At 47.6% G+C, this 19736-nt stretch overlaps 1 protein-coding gene across 8 annotated transcripts in view; it reads left to right on the top strand.

Moving 5' to 3' along the window:
• The window catches only part of MAP3K4 (mitogen-activated protein kinase kinase kinase 4), an 86176-nt gene that overhangs the window by 39135 nt on the left and 27305 nt on the right, over positions 1 to 19736 (top strand). For 4 of the 8 annotated variants that reach the window (XM_054595502.1, XM_054595467.1, XM_054595485.1 and 1 more), the window contains exons 4-9: positions 6713 to 6955; positions 9402 to 9548; positions 14162 to 14319; positions 17768 to 17884; positions 19258 to 19357; positions 19460 to 19543. In XM_054595502.1, the coding sequence (XP_054451477.1) occupies positions 6713 to 6955; positions 9402 to 9548; positions 14162 to 14319; positions 17768 to 17884; positions 19258 to 19357; positions 19460 to 19543 (849 nt within the window). Of the gene's footprint in view, positions 1 to 6712; positions 6962 to 9401; positions 9549 to 14161; positions 14320 to 17767; positions 17885 to 19257; positions 19358 to 19459; positions 19544 to 19736 lie in introns of all 8 variants that reach the window. The other 4 variants (XM_054595493.1, XM_054595458.1, XM_054595476.1 and 1 more) reach the window with 1 other exon arrangement.

The raw sequence follows: 19736 nt of genomic DNA, 5'->3' as shown, positions 1-19736 counted from the left end.
AGACCCTGTTTTAAATTTTGGTTTATAAAATATTGTGTTTGTCAAATGATAAAAGAGTAATGAAGAACTAAAAGGAGAAATTTTTCTGTATTGGAGATTAATCCATATTGATTAAAGATGAGGCTTTGAAATAATTAACTCTGAGAAAGTAAGACTATTTTTAAGCCCATTTCAGGAACTTAATTCTGTAAGGAGAGGTGTATGTATGTGAATACTGTGTACACTCCCCCCATGGGTTTATTTTGCTTTAGTCTTTTTAGTGAGTATTTTGGGGAAAGATCCACAGTTTTGAAGTCAGAACTCAGTTCCTTTCCTTGATGTGTCTCTTGCCATGCAACTTTGTGAATGACAATCTTTCTGACCCTAAGTCTTTGCATCTGTAAAGTGGTTATTATAATACCTTCCTACCTATCTCACAGGGTTGTTGTGAGGCTTAAAAAAACATTTGTATAAATGGTAAAATGCTGTAGAGGTCAAATATAGACTGACTTTTTAAGAAGTTTTGTTACATTTTTACCTTCCCTTGAAGCTAACTATAAGTCAGTATGAGCTGGACTAGTCTGTGTTTTTGTTTTTGAAATGTATTTTACCTTTTAATTACCAAATAATTGTGTATTTTAAGGGCATATTGAGCAGTGGGCACCCTTTTAAATCTGAGAATGACTATTATCATTCTTAATTGTTAGAAACATTTTGACCAACTTCCATTTGTGCTCAGTATGTATCTTGTAGTTTGCACTGTTTTTATGACTTATGGGATAATAGTAATGATATAATTGAAGGGTTTTGTAGAAAAGAAGAAATATATTCATGATACTTGATTTTTTGGTTCATGTCTTTATATTCTTATTCCTTATGATTAAGTCACTTGTAACTAGGGTTTATAAATAACATTTGGTCATATATTTAATTCCCCTTGGCTTGTAAGCATGCTTTATAAAAACAGTTTTCCTCTAAAATTTTTTATTATATTTCATAATTTTTAAATTGAAAAAAATTGCAACTACTGATACTAAAAAAAACTATTTGCAATTTGTCTTATTAATATGAATATCATAAAAAGCCTCAAATGTTTTGTTCAAAATTAGATAACTTTGTTGCTCCCTAGCTTCTGTAAATCCATATTCTCAGGACACATTTCTAATTACATGTGTGGTCTCTGATTGACAGATGGGTTAGTTTCCAAAGTTCACTTTGTAAAATAGTTGTTAGGATCTTGGAAATACTTATCTAGAGAAATTGCTGTAAATGAGACTCCCCGGCCATCACATAAAACTTATTTACATCTAAGTAACTGAATGAATAAAGCCAAAGTTTTATTCCTGGTAGCAAGGACAACATAATAATGCAAAAGGGAAAAAAGAGAGCCCACAGAGAGACCAGGACTCATTTCTCCTCCTTTTTTGGGCCCAGATTGATCCCGGTTGTTTTTCACGCTTGCTCATTTGTTTCCTGGTTTCCTTACTCCCTTGGTATTTAAAGCATCCCAGGAGCACATTGTTCCTGTTTATTTCTCCACCTTGCTGTAATCTAAGTTCCTCTAATCTGGGCTTGGTTGACATCAAATTTAGGAATGAGTGTGTCCAGTCGCCACTTCATAATAACACGTGCGGGCATCCCTGCAGGACGGGGACCTCCGGCTGCCGAGTGCCGTCCCTTCCCCGGCGCTGCCGCTTGCAGGGTGCCCCCTCCCTGACCTCTGTCAGGGTTGGCAGGGGCCATCTCAGCAGGGCTGGAGTTCGAGATGCCCTTCCCGAGAGTCGTCGCAGCGAAGTGTGGGCTTTGTTCTGTCATTTACAGTTACATTTTACTATATTATTTACAATTTTAGTTTAAAAATTAAAACAAGAGACCATGTAAACATACATAACAGAGTTCTCCTTAATGTCACATCTACCCCCATGCAGTCTCTGTTTTTTGAATGAATATGTAATCTTGGAATAATTTTAAATTTTTAGAAAACTTTTTAAGGCACGGAGCTTCATATGCTCTTCATCCGGCTTCCTCTAATGAAATCTTAGCTCGGATACATTTGTCAAAATTAACATAGTAACATGGGTATAGAATACTGTTACCTAAACTGTGGACGGCATTTGGGTTTCTGGTTTTCTGCCCATGTGCCTTTTCTGGCTCACGGTCTGGTCAAGGGCGCCGTGTTGCATTCAGCCCATGCGCCTTCCCAGTCTCCTGTGGTCTGTGATAGTTTTTGCCGTTTGTTTTCTCACAACCTGGGTGGCTTATAGAATGTCTCTGAATCTGGTTTTGTCTGTTGTTTTCTCACCATCAGACTGGGTTTATGGGCCTGGGCATGAATGCCATGGGGTTGACACCCTCATGACATTATGCTGTTACCGGGGACATTGACCTTAGCCCCTTGGTTAAGGTGGTGTCTGCCAGGTCCCCCCACAAGTTCCCTGCTTTCCCTTTCCACACTGCATTCTTGGGAAGCGAGTCCCTCAGCTCGGCCCCCACTCAAGAGAAGGGGAAGTCGTCCCACCCAGGGACGGGAGTGTGTTGTTTGTGATTCCTCTGTGTGGGAGATGGGCCTGCTCTCTCCTGCCTAACCCGTATGAACTCCCAGTATTTGATTTTCAGCCTGTGTGCCCATCCAATACTATTGTTATTTATCTGGTTGCATACACTGTTTCTGTTTCAGCCATTGGAGCGCTTCTTGGAGGCTTCTGGGTCCCATAGGACATGCCCATTCCTTTGTGTGTGGTGGTGCCTTTCGTGTGCTTTTTGAACGCTTCCTTATGCTTTGGCGTCACCTCATGATTTTCCTGTTCTGGCCCTGAAGTCAGCTGTTCCCCCAAGGAACTCTCGTTCCTTTTATTGGAGAATGGTGTGTGGAAATGAAGACCGGGGCATTGGCTGTGTTTGTTACTGTTGGATGTCATTGCTTCTAGGCTGTCAGTGACGGAGTTTGGAAATACAGGTGTGTCTTCTCGTGTGTGTCTGTGCATAAATTGGCATTGGCGCTCTGCATCTCTCTGTTGAAAGTAAACCTGAGTCCACGCTGGTGTCCCCAGCTGCACCCAGCCCAACAGGCTGCATCCTGGCTGCCTCCCTCCACTGTTTGTAACGGGCGACTACGAGCTCCCTGGCTTCCCCTGTCACTGCTGTTGATTTACACGTTGGCGTGCCCCTAGTATGTGTGTAAGGCGGTTTCAGGGTTGCTCCCTCTGTTCCCAAGAGGAGTAAGTTCACCAGCTAGAGTGCAGGGTATAATTCCTTTCTTTTTGCCTTGAGCCTCACAGAACACAGCTTTCCAGAGTTGGGGAGGTTAGCCCCTCTTCCCTTTACCGCCCGCCCGCAAGGTCGTATCATGCATCTGCAATGTGTTAGATTCATTTATCTCCGTCTGCACTCTCTCCGGGAGCTCCCAGGGTCCCAGGGGATTCTAAATGTGCACACCGAGGAGTTCAGTGTCGTACAGTCCTGAGGGTCTTGTGCATTTAGAATGTTAAATACCCATGAAATGTTTGAGCTATGGACTGTGATATGGTTAACCTGTGCTCCTTTTTGATTCACTGTATGAAGTTTATAATTTTCAGAAGAGGAGAAAGATAAAGTGAACATATATTTTCATTTTAGAGAAATGAGAAAAAATAAATATATTTTAATGTATGAAAAAATTAGCTGTCTGACTTTGCATATTACCTCAAACTCTAAGGGGGTTTTTGGTAATTCTGTTAATTCTTTTGAATGAGAAATGATTATATAATTATTAGAAGTTTAGTGGCCAGTGATACTAGCATTTGTCTTTGGGTCTCACAGTAATTACGCTAATGTTTTCTATAAGCACAAGAAACCCTGAAGAGGTTGCCCTTCATGGTCAGAGTGGACAAAGCATGTAGAAACTCAGATATGCATCCTTAACAATGACAGCTACCATTTATCGAGACTTACCATGTGCCAGACATGCTAACTGAATGAAGTGGCATTGTTATTTCTATAGTTTACAAATAAGGGAAGTAGATTACTTTGCCTAAGTCATAGAAGCTATAGGTTGTTGGGGGGAATCAGAGCCAGGCTTTGGGGATCACAGGCTTCATGCTGTGCTGATGGCATCCAGTCCTGCACACGCGCCCCTGGGAGCTTTGGCAGGCACAGACACCCGCCCCTTCTGGGTCATAGGCAAATGTGAGTCTCCCGCGGTGCGGCCGGAGTGCAGGCGTCTTCAACCAGCAGCGGCTTCCCCGTGGCCGGCCCACCAGGAGCGGGGCCCCCGTCCCCCAGCCCAGCCCCGTAACAATCAGTGTCCTTCATCCAGTGTTCACGGGCAATTTTTTATTCACTCTGCTTTCATTAGTAAAGTTACACGAACTTTTTAATGGAGGGAGGTGTGAAGCCAGCAAACACATATTTGCTCATTTGCCCAAGGTTTTGTGTTTTCTTACAGGAAGCATACTTACAGGAGGAAAAGTAGGCAGTTGTGCTGCAGCTTGCAGCAGAAAACTGGATCCGGGACAGCAGCGGCTGTGCAGCCGGACCCTTGCCCCTTAGAGGTCAGGGTTGCATGACCGCCCGGTGAGTGCGGGAGCAGGACGAGGACCCAGCACTGGCTGTAGGCCGTGCTCTAGCCGTGCATGTGCTGCCTCCTGAAGCTCAGTTTTGTCCCGCACAGTGCTTTAAATGCCTTTGACTTAAGGGCCGGCATTTAAAAATGAGAAGGTTTCTCATGAAGCGCTGGAGTTTTTGCTTTCCTCAACACTGGGAAGTCTGTCCACACGAAGTGCTCATGCCCACCTGGCCGCGCGTGGCGTCCCCCAGTCTGCCACGTTGCTGCTGCTTCTCACTCCTCCCGACCGTGCGGCCCCCGCCTCCCGGTCACGGCACATTGCTGGCCCGTAGCCACTTCTGCTGGTGATGTGACTCCCTAGACCAGAAGTGTAGACACTGACTTTTGAAGGATAACATAAAGTCTGTTTTGACCTAGTTCTTCATTTTGTAAAACAGTATGTTTGCTTTTGTTTTACTCATTTTTTTGAAGTAGATGAAAAAGCAAAGTTACTGTTTATCCTCTACCCCTGCTCAGGGTAGTAGTTAGTTTGTATCTTCTAGACTTTTCTGTGCACATATATCTGTGTATCCTTGTATGTAACATAGATGATTTTTTCCCAAGAAAGCAGTATAATGCTGTACTTGTTCTGTGACTGGTGGGTCATATTCTGTACTTTGGATCTGTCCATATAGGAACGCTCAGTTCCCTGTAACAACTACATGCTGTTGGGTTCAATGCGTTAAACCGTGACTTAGTTAACCATTTCACTCTTGGCTGAAGTCCTCATTTCACACCCCTGGTAAGAAGTCTCTGCCTGTTCTCTGGTTAACTGATCCACCAGGCCGTGGGGCTTCTCTCGCGCATCTGCTGCAGACTGGGAGCCCGGGGCACCTTCCCGTGGCCCCCAGCTCTCTGGCTGGGACGTGACTCCAGGGCTGTGCCTAGGCGCCGGCACAGCCCAGCGCCACTCATGCGGTTGGTCACTGCAGTTCTCGGGGGTGGTCAGAACAGCACACACATAACACGTCACAACTTCATACTATCCAAATTCAGGGTTTCAAGATTTTTACTGAATCTCTTCACACTTACCACAGGCAATCATTTTTGAAATTATATGTCTAAATAGAAACCTTTGCTTGTTACAGGAAACTAAAGTATGTATTAATTTAAATGCAAAATTATGTGTTGAACATAAAAGAATGTGATTGGGGGAGACCTGCTGAGTTTCCAGTGTGGCAGGGAATGTAGACTTGAATGACATTTAGAGCAGAACTCCGGTTAATTGGAGACTCTTTAAGCTGAAGTTGAGAACTTCAATTTTTTTTAAGTTTTTATTTATTTATTTATTTTAGAGAGAGGAAGGAAGGGAGAAAGAGAGGGAGAGAAACATCAGTGTGTGGTGCCTCTCCTATTGGGGACATGGCCCGTAACCCAGGCATGTGCCCTGACTGGGGATCGAACCAGCGACCTTCTGGTTTACAGGCCAGTGCTCAATCCACTGAGCCACACCAGCCAGGGCTGAGAGTTTCAAATTTTGATGGCTTCAATTTTCTCAAGGAAAGGAGAGGGCAAGGTCTTGGAATGTAATTGGTCACCATGACATTGCCAGGAGTTTAAGAGCCACGGGAAAGCTCCAGACCCCGTTTTACAGGGAGAAAGCACAGCAGGCCAGCAACACAAGGGCGCCAGGGAGCAGCGGGCACGGGGCCAGCTAGGTCAGTTTTATGAACTTTTTCTATTTTTCTATCAGTGTTGTTCGGTATAGCTTAGGAGAAAAAAATGAACAAAAGAATTTGTTGAATCCACTGTTTTTTATGTTACATATGTGGTTACCTGGTTTTATACTCTTTTCTTGAATTTTAACACTTTCCTGGTTTTCTCAGCCTGCAGATAGTTGTGGATAATACTGTGTATAACCTTAGAAATCAGTGTTCTGATCATTTTAATAGAAAGCATGAAAAAGGTGTACCTGATTCTATTTCTACTATACTTTTTTAACAGAAATATTACAATTTGGTTTTAGTCTTTGTTACAGTTTTCTAATACTAGAAATTTTTGGGTCTGTGTTGAAATGTGAAATTATTCTAAAGTTTATTTTTCCTGTACAATTACGGCTTTTGTAGATTTATCAATAAGCTATAGAGAATAATAGTCTGTAACAACAACCTCGTGCGTGCCCTTTTAACCTTGGTTGCATTTTTGTTCCAGTTTTCTGAATTCCCGGACCCCGTGTGGGGCTCTGACTACGTGCAGTTGTCCAGGTCGCCACCTCCTTCGGAGCAGAGGTGCAGCCCCGTGTCCTGGGAGGAGCTGAAGTCCATGGATCTCCCCTCATTTGAGCCCGCCTTCCGCGTCCTCTGCCGAGTCCTCCTGAATGTCATCCACGAGTGCCTGAAGCTGCGGCTGGAGCAGAGGCCTGCTGGGGAGCCCTCCCTGCTGAGCATTAAGCAGGTTGGGGTCAGAGGCTGTTAAAAAACACCTAGTGCTTTGTATAATATTCTTCTACAGGCTCATAATTTTTTTTTTGAGTATTTTTTCCTGTTTGTTGCCAATAGTGAAAAAATGAGTATATGTTTGTGTTTTTAAGCTGCTCTTTGTAGGGTAATTGAAGATGTTCTTTACATGCAGTCCCCAAAGATACGATTGTGGCTCAACCTTTCTATTTTTTACTTCCTTGTCGGAAAGGATGTAAAAGTCTGGCGATGAAAGGATCTTCTGTGCCCTATAAGTATCAGTCTTTAAAGACTGGAAACTTAAATACTTGAAGTTCCTTACTTTTTTTTTTTTTCATTCTCTGCAAGCTACAAGTCAACAAATAAATGTCTCTAGAATGTGCAGAGGGGAGGCGTTTGGACTTGGGTAGCAGCCGTGGAGCGTGAACAGAGTGGCAGCGTCCGCCTTCTTCACTGTTGCTGATTTTGGACGGGCTTTATGGCCGGAAGCAGTTGTGTCAAGCAGAGTGATGCTGAAGTGTGTTCGTGTGTGCGTTTTATGATGTTACCTTATTGACATTCGCTATATAAAATAAGCATTACAGAGTGTGAAGAGTAGACGTTGTGTGTTTATAGACTGCGCATGTCCATCTCCTGGAGACGGAAGCATGAGGAGCCCCTTGGCTCTGGCCCGGGGGATGGAGCCCAGAGAAGGGTGCTGGCTGAGGAAGGACAGGCGGGGGCAGGGCCAGCAGCCTGGAGCTTGCTGGAGGGCGTGGAGGGGCGTGGCCAGCAGCGGTGGACGCGATGCCTGCCTCTGGTCCGCACTGCAGTTCCCACCCAACCCCTAGCAGAGCTGGGGTTCCCTGAGGCCTCCGCTTCTCACTGTGTGGGTTCCAGGCCTTGCCGGTGCTTGTTGCTCGTCCTCCATGTTGCTGAGGTCATTTAGGAAGTCTTGACAAAGCACCTTCCCTTCCCCATGAAACAAATACTTCAGGAATATAACCTGGTGAAAGAAGGTGGAGTTTATTTCCAATGGGACTGTTGTTAGGATTAAAGAGTAATTTCTGTTAAAACATTTTTAAAACAAAAAACATTTCTTAGATTAATGTAGCACTACTAGAGTGAAAATAGAAGTTTTGGCTTAAATACATTCAAAGATTCATTTGTAAGCACATAAGGGATGTCTTTAAAATGGCTTTGTAAAAGCAATTTTTGTGTTTAGAAGATTTGAAAAGTGTAGAAAATAGTACATAAGTGGAAGTTATTTTGTTACTCAGAGATAACCACTATAACATTTTGGTGTATTTCCATTCGTTTTCCTATACATACTATACATACTTTAAAGTGTACACATAAAAGTTTAAAAATAAAAAATAGTATGTATGAGTTTTTACCCTTTAATATTTTTCAAAACATTTTAAATGGGTTCAATAATGCTCTATTATACAGGTACATCGTAACTTAATACACATTGTTTTGAATAACTATATATAATACATGATACGTAGTCTGCATCTCTGATGATTTCTTGAGTATAAAACATAAAGGGGGAGTATGTATTTTTAGATTCTAGAAAGTTTGTACCAGTTTATTTTTCCAGTAGCCACACCTCGGCTGCTTTTGTGTTTTTGCTAACTTTTATTAAAACTACTGTGACTGTAAGCTTGCGCCCAGGGTCCCCACTGCCTGGGAGTGTGAGGCGTCCTGTGCCCACTCGTTACTAATGGGAAGGACTTCGCGGGCCATCTCCTGTCCCCACCCTCCCTCCTTCCCAGCTTTACCTTCTGGGCCTGCGTAGTGGGGTTTTACTGATCTTTTTGCATCCTCGTTTCCCTTGGCTTCCGTCTAATTTTATCAGATTAATCTTAGGTTGGTTGGTTTGTGTGAATATTACAGTTTTTTGATAGTAAAAGCCACAAGTCACAGTAGGTAAACTATACTAAATTATAACGGCCACCATGATCTGTGGTAAGTATATTTGAATCTTTATTATGATTAAAAGTGACCAGTTTCAGGAGATTTTTCTCTTGTATACTTTCTTACAATGTAAACTAATAGAAAAATACATCTTTTTCTACGGTTTGTTTTCTATATAAATTTATTTGTGGGAGAGGAATATAAGGGGGCTAAATGGTAAGGGGGAAAAATACGATAAATTAATTTTAAAAATACATGAATTTATTTGTAGGAAAGTGTGTTTTATAGCAAGTCATTTTTTGCCTGTATGACGTTTTCTCTGTGCATTCATACTGTCATACCAAGTGCTCTATTTTTACTACTTGTTCTTATCCAGTTGAGGCTACTAAGATAATCTGTGTAAGAATCTGGAAAATATTTTCCGTTTTTCAGAATCAAGGTCTGTTTCTGTGAGCCTTTTAAGGGTTTACGCGGGAACGGCGACTGCCGATAGGTTGCCTGGGCGGGATGCGGGAACTGACAGAACCTACAACTGTCCCCTGCAGCTGGTCCGCGAGTGCAAGGAGGTGCTGAAGGGCGGCCTCCTGATGAAGCAGTACTACCAGTTCATGCTGCACGGCGTCTGCGACGACCCGGAGAAGGCCGACTGCAACATCGACGCCTTCGAGGAGGACCTGCAGGAGATGCTCATGGTGAGGGCGGCCACGGAGTGTCTTCCCTGGCCTGTTTGGCTGTGTGCACGCAGGTGTGAGGGCGGACTTTTAACCGATTGCTTTCCCAGCTTATTCTAGTTCGTTGTTTAGTCGTGGGTCTCGCAGCATGGCCCCAAAACGGAGGCAGGCCTGGTCTCTGACTGAGGCACCTGTCCAGTCCCTGCAGTGTCTGTGCTGCCGCAGGGCCTCGCACAGCTCTGGGGGCACGGGGACGAGCGCCGCGAAGCACCGTCTGAAGACCAGGGCGAAACCGGTACCCCGCACTGAGGAGGAAGTGAGAAGGTAGGATTATGCTGAGGTGCAAGGAAGGGTTAGAGATGGGACACCTGAGCTAGCCCGGGGACTTCTAGGGACATCGTAAAGCAAGGGGGCTGAGTCTTAGTGATGACTGGGGTACACCGAGGAGCCTGGCGCATTCAAGGGGTTATAAATAATGTGACTCGGCGGGAGCAGACTTCTTTGTATTTCTTTCAGAAAGGGCTCTCTGCGCTTCTCACGTGTGTTATATGTACCTGTGCTTTCTAACCTCTGGATCATCGCTCAACAGTATTTCTTCCTGCTCAAAATGCCGCTTCTCCATATCTGCCCATCTAAGACTGACTTCCAAGTTCCATTTTTTTCTGGAAAGCTTTGTTGACAGTCTTAACCTTTAGTGTGCTTTATCTAAACCTTCTCTGAACTCTCAGCAGCTATAATTAGAACTGTGCTATTTAATACTTAATGATACAGCACTTCTCTGTTCTCCGGCTTCCCCAATTAGACCGAAAGCTTTACAAGCCACGGGCTATGTCTTGAAGTTCTTTTGCCTTCCGTAATGTCTGGTAGAGTGTTAATATACAGTAAATACAGGTTAGAGTCAGTAGAGGGAGACATGGCTGATGACACAGTGTGGCAGGCTGAAGAAATAATTAAGAAAGCGACCATGCGGGTAGGTCCGTGGTTTTTGGAATGCTTTCGTCCTTGCTGGACACCTCACCATCCGACCTAGGATGGCTTAGCGCACACAGCTGCCCCCCTCCCCCCGCCCCGCCCCGCTTTCTGGGCTGGAAGGAAGAAGGCGGCAGAGGGGAAGGAACGCTCGTCAGCTGGGTCCCAGACAGCGAGCGCTCTCCGGGAGCCCCTGCCAGCGGCTGTCCCTGCGTGCCAATGGCCAGGCTGCGTGCATGGCTCCTACCTGTAGCACAGGCTGGGCACCTGCCCATTGACCTTTCAGCTTCCTTCACAGAAGAATCGAAAGAAGAGGGTGACTGGGAAGGGGCTGTCACATCTGATTTTGAAATTATTTCCTAATTGTTCGGGAAAATATATGAAAGACCAGGGTGTCTGAAATGTGGCCGTTTAAAAATATTAGATATTTCTTATGTCAGGAAGGTCTTTTTCATTGAAAATTCACTGTAAAAAGCAAGCAAACTAATTTCTATCTATGGAAGACCAAGCCAGAGGTTTAAAGTGAGAAAATGTATTTTGCTTTCCAAAGGCTCCCCCCGACCTGTCCCATCACGTAAGCGCTGAGGCAGGAAGGGTGAAGGTCACGCAGGCTGAGCCTGCACTCTGGGTCCTGTGGTTTCCGAGCCTCGGTGCACCCGTGAGGTGGCTGAAGCCTAGATTAAGTGAATTACCGAAATCGCATCTAGTTAGAGCAGAAATGCCTAGGATTTAGTTGGAGCTTTGCTACTAATTACCTGTGTAAGGCATAATTTTCTTTAGTTTCTTTCCATCATTTTGCAGATGAAGAAGTGGGAATTATCAGTATTTTTAAAATTGTGCCCCAAAGGGTGCTAGATGGGTACGTGCAGGGGCATGTTTGGAGGGCCGGGGAGCCCAAACAGTGGCCTTTCGGTGGGCAGTCAGGTTAGGTTACTGTAGCACCCTGCTCTTGAAAGTCACCAAAAACAGCAAAAGGAACAAAGAGTAAAGGAAAATATTTCATGTTTGGTAAAGGAGGAAGTTGCTTGCAATATTCACACCCCCGCCCCAATACTATTACAATTACTTGCTTTAAAGTTCAGACTGAAGTGAGGGTGATCATCTCCCACCGCAGACATCGGGGGGTCCACACAGTGATTAAGCAAGTTGTGATCTGTAGAGGTGTGAACCATCAGGAGACAAGCAAGGGGCGTCCCAGTGGGGGTCCTGTTGTAGCTGGCACATCTGCAAGATGCAGGGAGCTTAGGTAAGGACCCTTGTGTGCCACCCCCCTGTTGGCAGGACAGATGTGACTTAGTGGTCTCCTCTATGCTGTGCCATCTTTCTGAGAACTGAGGGGCGTGGGCACGCAGGCCAGAGGGGTGACTGGGGGAGTGTGTGTTTGGGGACAGCATGTGGAAGCTGTGATGAACAGTGTAGCTCATTGCCCTGACCCTGGCCTTAGAAAGAACCAGGACAATAAACAACATCCAGTGTAGGATCATGCGATCAACGGATTTGAGGAACCACAGAAAAAGAACTTAAAAGGAAAGAAAATATGAGAATGCTGAACAAGATGTGGTATTTGTAGAGGACACAACAAGGGAAAGCTCGTACTTGTAAGTTAGTGTGTCCAGATAAGAGTGAAGGGCAAACAAAGGAGCAGGAAAGAGTCCATTTTCATACTGTGAGGGTTGTGGGGTGTCACACTGGCTTCTGTGGTTAGGCTGGCATCGTGACAGACCCTGCTTGCCCGCCTCGGGATCAAGGATGATGGGAAATGGTGGTTGGACCCTTGTACGAGTGAACAGAGCATCGGAGTGGCGAACGCTGCCACCGGGGAGACGGGCAGCCGGGCGGCCTGGAGGCGCTGTCTGGGTCTGCGGCCGGGCGGGCCAGGAAAGGCTGCGCTGCAGAGGGCGCCTTGGCAGTGTCTGAAAGCCACTGTGTGCGATTACAGCCCCGCTCAGGGATGCCCTTGGAAACGCACACAAAATAGTGCTAGATGTCATAATTTATGTAACAGATTATTCTAAAAAGCACACAGGAGGAGGAGACATACTAAACTCGTAGTTGTTGCCCCCGAGGAGGGAGGAAAGAGAAAGAGGCGAAGAAACAAAGGGGACATTAACTTTGTAATGTGTTATTTCTTGATGAAAAAATATCCTGAGCAATAGGACAAAATGTTAACAGTTGTTCATTCTACTGATATTTGTTAGAATGTTTTAAAGCCTCCGGTCATTTTAACTGAACGAAGAGCGAGGGAGAGAAACCCGCTCTGACAGAGAAGGCCGCGCGGGTGCTGTCAGGGTGGTGGCAGTGCAGCCGCAGGCTCCCCAGGAAGAGTCCCAAAGGACGGAAGTCGGGGAGGCACAGGTGTCCCTTGTGCTTTCACAGCAGCCTGCGTGAGGGCAGCAGTGGGAGAGTGGCCTTGGGGCGCACGGGAAGCCCGCCTCCGTGCCGAGTCAGTGGCCCTGGCACGCTGCGGCAGGGAGGGCAGGCCGTCTGGAGCCGCGGGCGGGCGGTGGGGGGAGGCGCGGGGCACTCGGCAGGTGAAAGGGGCCTGGGCCTGGCATCCGTCCGCCCCGTGCTTGGTGGATCAGAGCAGGTAGGCCCCCGCTGCGCGCCTCACGGGGCCAGGACTGGAGACTGCAAGGGCGCAGCCTGGGGGTCTGGAGGCCCAGGAGTGTCCAGAGAGAGTCAGTGGAGGACACTTTTCTTGAAATGAAAACAAGATTTGAGATTTGCCTACGGAAAGTTGTTGCTGGTCTCAGAAAACATTCTTTCCAGTGAACCTGAAGATGTAACCTGATGAAATACTGAAATCGAAGACCCAAGAAAGAATCCTGTAAACATCTCCGTGGAGACGGCAAGCCCCCTTCAGGGCTTGCGGAGCGTGGTGACAGGTTGGATTAGGCCGCGTCAGGTTTCTTCATACCAGTGGCACAGCGTGAAAAGGCGGCGCAGCAACGTCTTAAAAGTGCTGAGGGAGAGAACGTGTAACTCCGATCTTTTCTGTGCAGTTAATTTAGCCTTTCAGTAAAGGAATCAGTAGATGGTATGTTTTGTAATGTAGCAATTGTGAACCCGTCACGAGAAAAAGGACTTGATAGGAAAACCATACGAAGCAACAGATACAATAAGAATTTAGGAGTGGAAAGCTGAATCGGGACTTGTGGTGGTTGTAAACTCCACTTCAGGAAAGTTGGGCATTTGGGTTATAGATCGTAACTTACATGACATAAACCTTGAAAAATTGTATCACAACAATGGTGTGAAATGTGTTCATTCCCTCTCACCACATAAGCTGCTGTCTGAAGTTACAGTAGTTAAACAAGCCTTTCAAAGGAGTAGTAATGTTTGTGGTATATTAGTGGTGGCATTTCTGGGTGCTATTATTTTTATTTTTAAAAAGCTTGATTGTGCTTTTCTGTGCATTGTGAGCCTTTTAGTTATTTTCTCAGTCACTTAAAGGGATTGTGAAGACCGTCAAGGTGCCGAGGAGCAGAGTTCCTCGATCGGGGAAGCCTTCCCTTGAGACGCTGGTCCCCAGCGTGCCTGCCACCTGCGCGGGCAGCCCTCTCCCACCTTGCCCTGCGGACCGCGCGTCTGGGTTCCCTGAGGGGAGCGCCGGGGGTTTCCGCAGTCTGTTCTCATCTCTCTCCTTTACATTTTTGTATTTTAAGGTCTACTTTGATTACATGAGAAGCTGGATCCAAATGCTACAGCAGTTACCTCAAGCATCCCATAGTTTAAAAAATCTGTTAGAAAAAGAATGGAATTTCACCAAAGAAATAACCCATTACATCCGTGGAGGAGAGGCCCAGGCCGGGACGCTTTTCTGGTAGGAACCCTGGGGCGCCTTCCAGTCCCCCTCGCACTCCCAGCCTGCACCCCTGCCATGCTTCTCTGTGTGTGTGCTCGGCATTGGGCTCTGTGAAAACGACCCTCTTTCATATCTCCGTGTGCCCCCGCCCACGTTTGTATCAACCTGGGGTGTGTGCCTCCTCCGGGGGCATCTGGCAATGTCTGGAAGTGGTTTTGATTGTAACAGCTGGGAGGGGCTGCTGACGCCCGGCGAGCAGAAGCCGGGCGCTGCTGAACCCCTACAGTGTGCAGGACGGCCGCCAGAACAGAGCCACCCGCTCCAAGGGCCAGGTTTGCGGTGGAGCCGTCCTGCCTTAGAGTCAACCCTCTGGGATGCACACGACAAGGGGCAGACTCCCAGGCCTCCAAGGGGTAGACGGGCCCCCAGGGCCTGTGCATCTCGGGCCTCGGGCTATCTGAAACTGGGACGGGTGCGTTTCCATCACACTGTTTGGGAGTGTGGCGCCGATGTCAGAATCTCTGAGCGGGGCTTTCATGTGGTGGAAGGTTAGACATGGGAACAGGAAGACCAGAGCAGGGAGTGTGGTCACTGGTCTGTCTGTTCTAGAAAGGGAATGTGTCTCCTGGAGTTTAAGTGCCTGGTACTGAATTCAGGGGCATGTCAGGGGTCTTGGCGGGGGCCCGTCCTCCGCCCCCCGAAGATCAGTCCTTCCCCCCAGCTCTGGATGGCTGCCGCCCGGGGTCTGAGGAGCTGGCTCTCATCAGCTGTGGTGCCTTCTCCCGCCTCCTCCCTGGGGGCTGCGTGCCCGCTCCTTTCTTGCCCTGGGTCGTGCGTTCTTGAGGACCTCAGCTTTTGTGCGGAGCCGTCTGGCCTTCCGCCTTTAGAAAACCCTCGTCCTCAGCTCCACCCCCTCCGTCCGTGCTCTGTGCCCCTTGCTTTCGCCCTCATTGCCCGTTGTTCTGCTGTCATCTCCGTCTTTGTTTGCGTGAGCAGTGACCTCGCTGTCGGAGCGCTTCCAGCCCCCTAGCCGGGACCCTGCTGTCTGCACCACCCTCCTCTGCCCGTCGGTGCCCGCGGGCAGCCTCCTAGAGTGTGTCCACTGCCCTTCTCGGTGTCCCTCCCACGCTTAGTTTCTCACAATTTTGCTTTGCCTGTAATTTTTTCTGTTTACATTACCTGTTTTCAGACTGTGAAGCTTAGTTGAAGAAACTTTCTAAAGGTTACTCTTTCATTTCACTGCCAGTCCGTGCCACGCGATTCCCCTGGACCCTCATTCCCGGCCAGTCTGTGTGTGTTTCTTTTTCGCTTGTGCCTGGAACTGTGGCGCAGTATCTGGCCTTCCTTCCACACCGTGCAGGCCCACTGAGCGGGCCCCGGCCGCGTCCTTGCCTGCTGCGGGGTGCCCCGCTGCTGTCGTGGTTCGGTCCTCGGGGCGCTGCTGTGCCAGCACAGCGTCCTGCTTCCTGGGCTAGGCCTTCCAGGCTCCGCGGTCAGGGCTGGGCCCCACCTTCCCTCCGTCTCTCGCACCTCACCTCGCATCCTTCTGGCCGACCCTCGGGAGGGAGCCCTGGTCTGACCTCCACTCACCACCCTGCGTTTCTGCACGGCCCAGGCTGTCGGTCACTGGCATTCCTGCCACGGCTCTCGTCTCTGTCCTTCTACCCTTCGTCCCCTGTGGTTCGTCCTCAACTCCACCACAGCCAGAGGAGCCTTGTGAAGGTGCCCGTCCGTCCACCTTCTCTGCTCTCTATGCTGGTGGCTCCGCTTCTCACTCAGGGAGAGCAGGAGGGCGCCCACACCCGGCCTCTAGGCCCAGCACGGTCTCACTGCTCCTCAGACCCCTGTTCGTGTGCCTGTGCCTTCTGCGCAGCCGCAGTGGCATCCTGCCTCCCTTGCCCCTTGGGCGCGCACGCTCCCCGCCCCCGGCCTGGGCTCTGCCCTTGCTGTCCCTCTGCCGGCACTGCCTCCCAGGTCTCTCCGTGGCTCCTCCCTCTTCTTCCTTTGTGTACATCTCTGTCTCAATGTCACCTCCTCCAGGATTAAAATGGAAATTTCGACCTGCGAGTGCACCTTAGCTTTCTTTCCTATTGTATTTCTCTCTACATAACGCTTACCTGAAATACTTTGTAGTTTTCTTCCTAATTTACTGTGTGTTCTGTTGGGCAGAGAGTTTTGTCCGTTTGGCCCGCTGCTGCGTAGCGTGTGACGGATACTCAGGTGTTGTTGAGTGACCCCGTTCTGGACAGCCCTCTGCCCTCCCGTTCTCAAATGCACGCTTCTCATCAGGACACGTTCCCACTCAGCGACTTTGCCTGCCTGCCCTCTGCCTCCAGGTGCGGGTCAGACAGTGACATCTGAGGCTGTCTGCCCCGGGGCCCCCGCCCTCCTCCTCTCAGATTGGATTCGTCTCAGTGCCTTTATTCGTGCTTGTTGCTTTTCCTCGGTGCTCCTCTCCCTGACCCCCACGCTCGTCCTGACAGAGCCCCTCCTCCTGCCATTGCTGTGCTGGTTATAGCTCTGCATTGCCCACAGAGCCCACGGAAACCTCGCTGGCCGCTGGGTTGATCTTTCTCCCTGGACGCCACCCTGCCACTGACGGTCTGGTGCTGGCTGTGGACACAGGGCCTGCTTGCCTTTACTAGACCGGAGGCCTCTTTCCTTGGACGTTGTGATAGTTAGGCTGCTGCCGAACTTGAACTGCCTTCAGATTCACTACATTTTAACCCTCGTGTTTAGATTTCATACTCAGAGCCATCATCTATGTGTAGTATTTCATGTTTATTGACCATGAAAAGCTAATTGTGAGGGAAATTTTAAAAACAGTTGCATTTAAGGAATTCACTTTGTTGTCTTATGTTATCATTTAGTTTATTAAGCTTTTAAAAAATCTTGTCAGCCCTGGCTGGTGTGGCTCAGTTGGAGCATCGTCCTGTGAACCGAAAGGTAGCAGGTTCAGTCCCTGGTCGGGGCACTGGCCCGGGTTGGGGGTTCAGTGTCGGGTCGGTGCGGGTGTAATGAGGCCGCGGTTGCTGTGGATGTCTCTCTCGCAAACGAATGTCTCGCCCTCTCTCTCCCCCGCCCTCCCCTCTCTCTGGAATCAATTAGCATGTCCTTGGGTGAGGATTAAAAAAGACATTTTGTCACAGATACATATTTAAGTTCATTTTATATTATTTTGAACATTTAAGATGAAAATAACATTTGTGTAATTATAATTACATAGCTATTATGAATGTAATTTAAGATTTTACGGTTTTTAACGAAAACTGTGAACACTGGTATATTCATGCCATGATCGGGAGCTCCACTTTTTCACTGTAATCATGATTTCCTATTTAAAAGTTCTTGGTCATTTTTTTAAAACTATCAAAACAGTAGCTGACCCTTTCAGTTCCTCCTTCAAGAATTGGAGGCATGAGGACAGCTTTGTCCCTGGCTCACTCTTGCCACCTCGCCCCCTCAGTGACATCGCGGGGATGCTTCTGAAGTCCACGGGGAGCTTCCTGGAGGTCGGCCTGCAGGAGCGCTGCGCGGAGTTCTGGGCCAGCGCCGAGGACAGCTGCGCGTCAGATGAGATAAGGTGGGCGCCTCTTCCTCCCCCGGTTTGGGTCCCGGTGCTGAGCCCACAGTCAGCTGGAGCCATACCTGGGCATGTTGTGCTTGATGAGCTTGGGTAATAGACCTGAAGGGACTTATTTCTGTGCTGCCTTTTCATATGGTCTTTTAGGTATGGTTTTGTGGTCAGTGAATTTACTTAGCCTAATAAAAATAGTGTCCTTAGAGAAAGGGATGCATAGTTTCAATTGGCTAAAAAGGAGTGGAGTAGAATTCATCCACACACTCCCAGATGTCTTTAATTAAGTAATTGTACCCCTGTAGCAATCTGTGAATGTCTTTATTTGACATTTGCCACATGTTTATTGTTTTTATGGTTAACTTGTCCCTTCTGTTGAGCCCCAAGCTGAAGTGCATGAAACCATGGCTTACTCCTCTGCTGCATTTCCTCCAACTCTGTGTGGATGGTGTTCAGGCTGAATCATGTAAAACTGCTGTTTTTATGGCATATATGTCAGCCAGGTAGCCCTTTTGTGGCCATTTTTCAGCAGTGTCACATGAGTCAACCTCAGACAGTGCTCAGTGGAACAGACTTCTCTAGAGCTGAGATGTTTTCTCGCAGCGTCCAGAGCCTGATGGGAAGCACAGTTTGGGCTTCGGAACACCTGGGATGTCTCTAGGCTGCAGATAAAGAAAGTGGTTACCACGTAGATTCTCCCCGGAACAGTACTGAGTGGCTGAGAAGCAGAATAAATCATTTGTAGAAGGTCTTGATGCTTTGAGAGCTAAATGGGGGATTACAATAAGAATGGGAATTCAAGAATGAAGATGGTGAACTGTACAGAACGGCTCTGACGTGCTGTTTTTAGGGAGATATAAAATGTGGTTCGCGGGCAGTGGGTGCTGGCTCCTGAGCCGACGGGCGGTAGTTGGTGCGCCTCTCTCCCCAAGTCACTGCTCAGTGCTGCCGGACTGGCAGCTTGAACCAGCTGTGGTGGCCTCTCTACACCCCAGGAATCGTGAACACCACAGGGGACAAGCTTCCGGGCGGAGCCCGTTGTTAGACATTTATTTACTGGTCCACCCCGGACGTGTGCCTTGTTAGTTAGAACATGAGCTGAGAGTCAAGAACTTACCTCCAGGAAATTATTCTTATATACTTTTTAGAAAGGTGACCTTACTGTTACTTAAACGTTATTAGCGGTACCCTACTTATTTAAGGAACACAAATATTTTCTGGACAACTGTGTGGAGCAGCCTCCTGAATATTTCAAATAGGTTTCCATTTATAGAATTTTCAGTTTTTATCAATGTGATTGAGAATCTGCTTCACCCTTACCGTTTCATGTCCGCTCTCCCGCGCGGCCGTGCCCTCCCTGGATTCCCCCCCTGCTGCAGGAGGTCGGTCATAGAGATCAGTCGGGCCCTGAAGGAGCTCTTCCACGAGGCCAGGGAGCGGGCCTCCAAGGCCCTCGGGTTTGCCAAAATGCTGAGAAAGGTGAGAGGGCAGTCCTCCTTAGTGATGATGATTTTTTCGGTTTCCTTTTTTATTTTTTAAAAAGCCAACTCTAAAGAAATTTCTTTGTAACTGTGATCCCAGGATCTGGAAGTAGCTGCCGAGTTCATACTTTCAGCTCCAGTTCGAGACCTTCTGGATGTTCTGAAATCAAAGCAGTACATTAAGGTAAATATTTAGCGTGGTATAATTGAAATATTTTGCTTTTATTACTTTACCCTAAAACAGGAAAGCTGTATCTTAAATATCCAGATGGTAAGTATTTTGGCTTTTCCTGGCCACACGCTGACCCCAGTTAGAAGACTATCCAGCTATCTCTTGATGAAATAATTGTGGAAGACCAAGTTATGTTGACTTATTG

Source organism: Pteronotus mesoamericanus, unplaced genomic scaffold (assembly GCF_021234165.1).
Source record: "Pteronotus mesoamericanus isolate MK-2021 breed Mesoamerican mustached bat unplaced genomic scaffold, CSHL_Meso_final contig_134, whole genome shotgun sequence".
Taxonomy (NCBI): Eukaryota; Metazoa; Chordata; class Mammalia; order Chiroptera; family Mormoopidae; genus Pteronotus; species Pteronotus mesoamericanus.
The sequence above is the reverse complement of the archived record's forward strand: the minus strand, read 5'-3'. Positions and strand labels throughout refer to the sequence as shown.